Genomic DNA, 8,855 nt, shown 5'->3' with positions numbered 1-8,855 from the left:
TGGTAGAGAGAGAGAGAGAGAGGGAGGGAGAGTTTCACTTCACTGGAAACACTAAGTTGGAGTGAGAGAGAGAGGGAGGAATGTTTCTGTCTACAAAACGGCAATGCAAATGAGTTATGATGCCAAGTCTCCTTTTAGAGTGTGTGCCAAAGCTGAGATAAGGGTGTCACCTCCTTTGGCATGAGCAAAGTTTCCATGTAGGCCTTCTGCAAGTTGTAGTTTCACTTTCCAGGAAACCACTGAGGTTGAGAAAGAGAGAGAGACAGAGGGAGGGAAGGGGGGCGGGGGTAGTAACTAGCACACAGATGGACGGATGTACTGTGATCTGGAAGAAAGTGTTGAGAAACACAGACAGATTTTGTGGTTCAAAGACAGGTTTGACAAGTGTTTCCTGATATTTCTTTTTCTGCAACAACATGGGTTTAAGTTCAACTGAAGGTGAGTGTCTTTACTTGTGTGTGCATATATGCAGGACTTTCACGCTAGTGATGTGAGCTGGCCAAAAACTCATGAGTTCAAATGAACTGTCTCTTTGTGTTTTTGTCCACAGACTCACACAGCTCTCCAGTTGTCAACAACCTGAGGATTGTCCTGCTGGGGAAGACTGGATCAGGAAAGAGCGCAACAGGGAACACCATCCTGGGACGACAAGCTTTCACCTCAGAGATTTCTCCGTCTTCTGTGACAGAGACATGTGAGAAAGAAACTGGCCACTTTGATAACAGAACTGTCAGTGCGGTCGACACCCCCGGTGTGTTTGACACATCGATAAAGGATGGCCTGCTGAAAGGTGAAATAGAGACATGTATCGTGCTGTCTGACCCAGGACCCCATATATTCCTGCTGGTGATCAGACTGGATGTACAGTTCACAGAAGAGGAGAAGAATGCAATAAAGTGGATCAAGAACAACTTCGGTGAGGAAGCCTCCAAATATACGCTGGTGCTTTTCACTAGGGGAGATGAGCTCAAGGGGAAATCCATCCAGGATTATGTAGACCAAAGTTCTGAACTCAGGGAGTTCATCGATGACTGTACAGCTGGGTACCATGTATTTGACAACACATGCATGGAAAATCGCACTCAGGTGGCTGATCTGTTTGAACTGATAGACGAGATAGTGCAGTTAAATGGTAACTATTACACCAGAAGCATGTACGAAGAGGCCCAGAGAAAGAAGAATTCAAAGGAACTGTGGAGCAGGTTTGGAGGCTATATGAACACTGTGGGTAATCAGTTGTTTGTGGCAGCAGTAGTCACAGCTGTAGTTAATGCCCCTGTAGCTGGTGCTGCTGCTGCTGCAGCTACATCCATAAGACCAGTTTTAATGGTCGCAGGTGCAGGAATTTCTAAAGCCATCAGTCGATGGATGAAACCGACAACAGACAGCTGAGTCATGTCAATCCACGATCCTTTAGGCAAGCTTGTGATGAGGAAGTACTATCAATCCCCAAGGGAATTTTTTTTCTTCACACATGGGCCTGTGTATGCACATAGAACCTATACATGCATTAAATGGAGAGATGTCAAAGCAAGGGGCCTGTCCATATATGGACGGGTGGTTTGGTGCCTTGCTCAGAAGCACCTTGCAGTTTCCAGCTACCAGTCCACACTCTATATAATATAATGAATAATAATGTAACAAGCTTTCATACATGAGTGTAAATTCAGAACTGAATGTTTTTTGTGAAAACTTTATTGTATTTCTTTATGTCATTCATGTACATTCATATATATTAATCACAGCTTGCCAAAATTAACCTTTTGTGAGAAATCTTTAAAATGCTGATGCTGCACACTCTGGTCCTGAATATCGTTTTGTGTGGAGAACAAAACAATTGTGTAATTGTTCTGTTTGATTTTTAAGAATAAAATGAAACAATGTGACAACAACTTCAAAAAGAGTCTTGTGTTGTTGTGCCAAAATTTTTATCACATGAAATTCCAAGTTAGAGCTTGTATGATCTCCCTGTGTCAACATGGGTTTTCTACTCCAGCTTCCTCCCACAGTCCAAAGACATGCAGGTTAATTGGTGACTCTAAATTGTCCGTAGGTGTGAATGTGAGTGTGAATGGTTGTCTGTTTCTGTGTTAGCCCTGTGATAGTCTGGCAACTTGTCCAATGTCAGCTGGGATAGGCTCCAGCCCAGCTTTTTGTCTGAACTCACAAAGGACTTTACTTTTTTTTGAGCAATTGTAATAGTTCATATATCTAGCCTTTGCATTTTGTTCACTTACTAATTTGTACAATGATGGGGCGTCGGCGGCTTAGTGGATAGAGCGCCCCATGTGCAAAAGTTTCATCCTTGCTGCAGTTGCCCAGGTTCGCTCCAGCCTGCTGCGTGGCACTCCCTCTCTCTCCCCCCCCTTCACACTCAACTGTCCTATCAATTAAAGGCAAAACAAAAAATAATCTAACAAAAAAACAGTAGAATGACAACAAAGATCAGCATTAATCCTTGAGATGCATTATGACAACAAAGATCAGCATTAATCCTTGAGATGCATTTGTTGCTGGAGCCTATCCCATCTGACATTGGGCGAGAGGCAGGGTACACCCTGGACAGGTCACCAGACTATCACAGGGCTGACACATAGAGACAGACAACCATTCATGCTCACATTCACACCTACGGAGGGTCACCAATTAACCTGCATATCTGTGGACTGTTGGAGGAAGCCGGAGTACCTGGAGTAAACCCACGCTGACACGGGGAGAACATGCAAACCAGGAACCCTCTTGCTGTAAGGCGACAGTGCTAACCAATATAAAACATAAATATCAAGCCATCAAATGGGAAATATGGCCTGTCACATAATTTAAATGTTACATTTTTTTAATATGAAGAGGAAATGCCAGTGTTGAATATTTTATTCAGATAGTGAGTCATTAAAAACACCACGCAAAGCTTTCTTCTACTGGACAAAGAAATAGATATAGAAGATAAAAATCAGAATTACTTTTCCATATGTAATGAAAATACACTGCGTTAAGAGGCTAGCAAAAATGGAAAGTTTGAAATTATGTGGAAACTGTAAATCTTCAGAAGAATTCATTTTTATTAATTTATTTGTTCTTTCCATTTGTGTATAAAGCCTTAATGTGACAGACCTGCAAAATGTCTGAAACAGAGATAACTACACCCACATGTCACTTTACAACCATTTCATACTCCCAGAAGTATCAGTGGATCAGTGTTTGGACTACTTTACTGCAGCTAATGGAACTCTGTGATCGCTTTTTCATTGTACAAACAGTTTGTGAGGAAACAGGATTCAGCTTCATCGCTACATTTAAAAGCTACAGTGCCCTTGCTCCAGTCAACATGTGGCTGACACAGACTGGCCCACAGTTCACAATTTTTAGGCCTTTCTTGGTCATTTTGCCGTAGATGAAATGCTCCGGCAGGGATGTGGCGGCAGTATAGTGAGGGGGTTGCTCTGTTAAGAATGCTTCCTTAGTGAAATGTGATCAGCAGCCGGACGTTTACCATTGTCTTTCATTTCCTTTAGGGAAGTGAGCTCATAATGTTGCTAAGAATAAAGCGAGGGAAACTGCACGTCACAGTGATGAACCTGCATGAACATTTTATCTGAGCAGTTATTGCATAAGTTATGAGAGTATAAATTGTGTAAACAAGAAGCACAATATGTCAATACATTCAAACATTATTTACAGCCCAGTCACCAGAAGAAAATGTTGGCATTGTATGTGTCTGCAAACCATGAATATGTTACATTTGCACACTTCATTCATATCATATTACCATTTCTAAAATGACGTCACATTGTTGAATTTATCATTTGGGGGTGGAGGGGATGGTGGGTTGCGTGATGCCTGGGCGAGACGCCTGCCAAGCTGCAGACCACTGCTAGAGACCAACAAACAAACAACAACAAAAAAAGGTTGTGATTTCATTACTGTGTTCCCAGCAGCTTCTTAGGCATGAAAAGTGGTTGTTTTTTTTATCGAGACATCACTGCTTTTCCTGCTGGAATGGTGATACATAAAGCGGCCATTTTTCTTCTCCTGCCAGGACAGTGCCACAAAAAGCAGTTGTTTTTTACCGAGACATTGCTCCCTCTCTGGCCTTATTTGTGCCATCCAAAGTGGTTATCTTAAACCCAAACATGATATTTTCCTAACACTAACCAAGTGCTTTTTGTGCCTATACCTTACCACGCATTATGTTAAGTTTCAACGTATCCGCTTCATGAAAACGTGCAAATGTAACACACCTGTTGTTTGCAGAAAATGTACAGTGCCAACTTTTCTTTCTGGCAATGGTTTTGTTTTTTATGGGGATTCAAACTGTATCTCTCCAAGTAGAAAAGTATTGCATTTCATACCGTTTGTTTACTGTCAGCATTAAATTCACAGCTGTTATTGCAGTGTTGTGTCAAAACTTAAAAAGTTTGGAGACAGAATGCAGAAAAGGCCAAAACAACATCATTCACTGAGTAGTTCTAAACAGTAAATAGTAATGTGTGTAGTACTATGACTATATATTCAGTGTCACATACTGCAGATGGATCAACACATCCTTGTCACTAGCCTCCACCTAGTTATACTGGAACATTTGCTTTGCCTTTGCATCTAATGCCCTTCCATATGCAAAAGGCAGCTACACCACATAACACCCCCAGGACAAGCGCAGGAGCTCCTAGTGCCAAAGCCACTGGGGTGTTGGCTCCCACTGCTATAACCACCCCTGCTAACACCAACACAATAGCAATAGCCGAGGCAACTCGTATATTCTTTCTTTTAACCCTTTTCTCCTTTTCTCTCTCCTTCTCTTGCTTCTCCCTCTCTGCATCCCATATTTTCCTCTCCTCTTCTTTCTTCTCTTCCTCCTCTTGTTTTTTCCGATCCTCCTCCTCTCTCAGCTTGCTCTGGGCTTTCTCATACATCTCATTGGTGTAGTGTTTCCCCCCGTTGTCCTGTACCATTTCCTTTATCATGGTGATCAGCTCTTTGACCTGTACTTGGTCGTCTGCGTCGTTGTTGTTGAAGGAATGGTACCTGCGACCAAATGTAATAGAGAGTCTCCGCAGCTCCTTGCACTCCTTCAGAGCATTGTCAGCTTTGGCCTGATCTTTGCATGTAAACAGCATGATAGTGTACATGGAGGCATCGTCTCCAAAGTTATCCTGGATCCACTTCACAGCATTTCTCTCCTCTTCGGTGAACCTGACTCCGAGCCTGATCACCAGTAGGAAGGCGTGAGGGCCGGGCACAGACATCTTGACACACTCCTCTATCCTGGTTTTTAATTCTTCCTCTGTGATGCCTGTATCAAACAGACCTGGAGTGTCAATCACCTGGACTATAGTCCCATCCACTTCCCCGCTCTGTGTCTCACAGTGTTTGGTCACAGACACGGGGCTCGGGTCCTCTTTAAAGGCAGCTCTCCCAAGGATGGTGTTTCCTGACGCACTCTTGCCCGATCCAGTCTTGCCCACCAGGATGATCCTCAGCCCTCCGGACAAATCCACAGCTGTAACAGCAGAAGCCAAATTAAAGTTGAGCACAAGGCAAAGGGAATTCATTCCTTTTTTCCTTTATTTATTTTTTTTGTGGCACATTAGTCTGCAGTGAGTGTTCTGCCTTATTAGCACCACTTGGGTTGCGTAGGTTGTGAAAGACCTCTTTGAATGGTGTCAGTCTCGCTCTAACTTGATTTCTTGACCACTAGTCGTGCTATGGAGCAATGTTTTTGTTCTCCAGTAGCCAAAAAAGCATTGCAAAAGAGATGTCTGTTAAAACGTTTACAGGACACCTTAAACAGTGAATAAGATTGATCATTACTCTGTTGTGATTTTAAAATCATGGAGATAAAATAAAAATTTTGAGCCTATTAAAGGTTTACAGGGCAAGTGGGGCAACGCGGGCAGGGCCAGAAGCAAAAACACTAAAGCACATGTACTTGGCTCAGTGATTTTACTTCAAATAGCAGGGTGTTGTCTTACAGTACAACAAAGTCTAACTTTCTTATCGTCAAAAACCAACGCTCGGTCAGTGGCACTCGGCGTCAATGCACTGAGGCACCTTTTAGCAGAGGTTTGAGATGCACTGGACGATGGTAATCTTTTTAATACTCCAAGCATCTGCTGTAGTATAAAGAGCAAGAAACTCAGGACTTTCACCCAGGAAACCACTGTTCATGTCCTGTGTGAAACCAAAAGTCAATTGACTTATTTTAATGACAAGGTAATGTCACTACACTAATGACATACTTCATGTTACGTATGTCATGACACTTGAAGTTACATTATATGACAAACAAACACACTTATTTATGCCAGACCATAATGTTTTTTTCTAAACCTAACCACATGCTTTTGTTGCCTACACCGAAGGAAGTCAACCTAAAGCCTAAAAATTCTGAGTTTATTTGGAAAATTGCATGTAACAATCGTAAACTGACACAGAGCCCCTGAGCATCCAAAACTGACCCTGGAGGGGAACCACATGTGATACGACCACATCACACCAGTTTTAGCCGCTTTACATTGACTCCCTGTTTGTTTTCGGACTGACTTTAAAATCTTATTGATTACTTTTAAGGCTCCTCATGGCCTGGCTCCAGATTACGTGTCAGACCTGTTAGTCCTTTATGAACCTATGCGTAGTTTGAGGTCCTCGGGCAGAGGTCTTCTGCTTGTTCCAGAGTCAAGGCTGAAGACTAAAGGGGACAGAGCTTTTGCAATCAGGGCCCCGAGGCTCTGGAATGACCTGCCTGAGGAGATAAGGTTGTCTGAGTCACTGGCTTCAAATAAGTCTCTCCTTATAACGTACTTCTATCGAAAAGCATATCCTGAGTTTGTCTGAGCTGTCCGTTTGTCTGTCTTAGTGATTTTATTTCCCATTTATTATCTTGATTTTGTTTTAGGCCTTCCCTATGTTATCTTTTACTGGTGACATTTTATGACATGTTATTTGTTTAATTCTCCTTGTGTTTGAAATATTTTTATTGCACAGCACTTTGTAACTGTGTTTTGAAATTTGCTATATAAATAAAGTGTGTTATTATTACCAAAGTGTATTATCTTTACTATAATGATAATAATAATAATAATAACAAATAAATAAATTCTAATTATTATTATAATAATTATTATAACTACCAATAGTGTCATAGTTTGACGTGTAGGGCCAATGACCTAGTATCTGTATTTGACAAATTGCAGGTGAGAATGAGTTGTGCTGTAAGGTATCCAGTTCTTACAAAACATAAACATTTCACAATTAAAAATATTGTTAAAATTAGTGTTGTGAGTGATTTATGAGTAAGGAAACACGTTCAGCATGTCTCCTAGACCTCAGGGATACACGCAGACTGTTTTGAAAAACACTAAATGCGGCTATTACTTAGGGCAGCTTTAATCCCTGAGGATTAGAGAATTCAACTGGAACCAAAATCTGTTTATAAATCATTTATTACATTCACAATTGCAGACTTGTATGTGTTATTGTAGTGGAGGAATCCTTTTATTAATGTCTTAGTGACATTGATACTTGTTTTAAGGTGCAAGAACTCATAAGTCAAAAAGTTATTACTAAACAATTAAGTCTGCAGTTGTGTTAGAATGTCATTAACTAAGGTTTTGTGTGTATTTTTCTGATACGCCATCAGAAAAGAGAAGCTACAAAGACAGAGGACGTAATACTAGAAAAGAAAAAACACCAGACAAAGGAATTTTTCACAACCCGGCAACCCCAATTGTGTTACTGATTTAAAAGCAGCAATAACACATGTATTAGTTTAAGCCTTAAGAAAGTGTTCCTTGTTAGAGGTTGGTACAGATATAGTATGTCATAATTATACTGAGAGATTTCATTACAGAGACAATGAGTGAGCATACCGTCAAAGTTATTCAGACCACACCCATCAGACCGAGGGAGAGTTCTCTGCTTCTTTTCTCGGAGTGGTATTGCTGCGATGTGAAATTATACCATTGAGACACAAATAAAAATAGACTATCAGTCACTGACATCATTATCAAGGTCTATTTTTTTACATTTCCCCTCTTGTCCTCTTTCCAGTGTCACAGTATCACAGCAGGTGTTACATCACAGTAATCAGAACATCAATGCTGTTTTGATTTTTATCACAGGTCAGATAAATCGTCTTACCTTCAGCCATTACTTCGGATTCACTTTTTCCAGTTCCCAGGTGACCAAATACGTTCCAGGACTGAGTTGTGAACGTAGAGAAGCTCTGTGGCTTGACTGTAGACATTGATTTTCTGGGAAACTTCTGGAAGCCTTGCCTATGCACAGGGGGCTTCCTATTTCCTTGTATTGTCTTTGGTTTACATCTGAAAACCTGCATCCCTAAAGAGGCTGTCCGCAGCTCTGTGAATGTGCTGCACAGGTTTGTGTTTAGCCATTGCTGGTACTTTTATAACACGAGCAACACGAGAACTCGGGCTCTTTAACTGATACATATTAGATTATCTTATTGTTACCATATAACGAGGCCTGGTTGTATAAAAAGGCAGGAAACGAGAACAACACCACATACTTCCATTGCTGAAATTTTCCATCAAATATCTTAAATATATATTTTTATCAGAACCCTTTAAAACAGGTACATCTATTTGCCATTACTTATACAAATGTGGTAAATGCTTGGTTTAAAGTCACAGCGCAAACTAGCATTAGCATTCACGTTATCGTTGGCGGTACCAAATCAGACTGCTAAATTAGGGTGACCATATTTTGATTTCCAAAAAAGAGGACACTTGGCAGGCCACAACATAGTCTACTTAAATGATACTTGCAGCTTACTCAAAGATGCCTTATCATTTTAATATATTTAAAATTTATATGTATGGATAGAAAATTCAGTT

The 8,855-nt window shown here is 40.9% G+C and overlaps 2 protein-coding genes across 2 annotated transcripts; one reads left to right on the top strand and one right to left on the bottom strand.

The window, feature by feature from the left end:
- The first annotated feature begins 279 nt into the window (after positions 1-279).
- On the top strand, positions 280-2,427 carry LOC126391000 (GTPase IMAP family member 7-like). The gene is made up of 2 exons (XM_050045563.1): positions 280-438; positions 551-2,427. The coding sequence occupies exons 1-2, from the start codon at positions 417-419 to the stop codon at positions 1,390-1,392; spliced, it is 864 nt and encodes a 287-aa protein (XP_049901520.1). The 5' UTR covers positions 280-416; the 3' UTR covers positions 1,393-2,427.
- A 430-nt stretch (positions 2,428-2,857) lies between these two features.
- Positions 2,858-8,464, bottom strand: LOC126390994 (GTPase IMAP family member 4-like). Its single transcript, XM_050045557.1, has 3 exons — positions 8,137-8,464; positions 7,866-7,937; positions 2,858-5,497 (listed from the first exon to the last, which is right to left on the bottom strand). Exons 1-3 carry the CDS (start codon positions 8,333-8,335, stop codon positions 4,566-4,568), a joined length of 1,203 nt encoding a protein of 400 aa, XP_049901514.1. The 5' UTR covers positions 8,336-8,464; the 3' UTR covers positions 2,858-4,565.
- Positions 8,465-8,855: the final 391 nt, after the last annotated feature.

The sequence above is a fragment of the Epinephelus moara genome, chromosome 5, assembly GCF_006386435.1.
Source record: "Epinephelus moara isolate mb chromosome 5, YSFRI_EMoa_1.0, whole genome shotgun sequence".
Classification (NCBI taxonomy): domain Eukaryota; kingdom Metazoa; phylum Chordata; class Actinopteri; order Perciformes; family Serranidae; genus Epinephelus; species Epinephelus moara.
The sequence above is the reverse complement of the archived record's forward strand: the minus strand, read 5'-3'. Positions and strand labels throughout refer to the sequence as shown.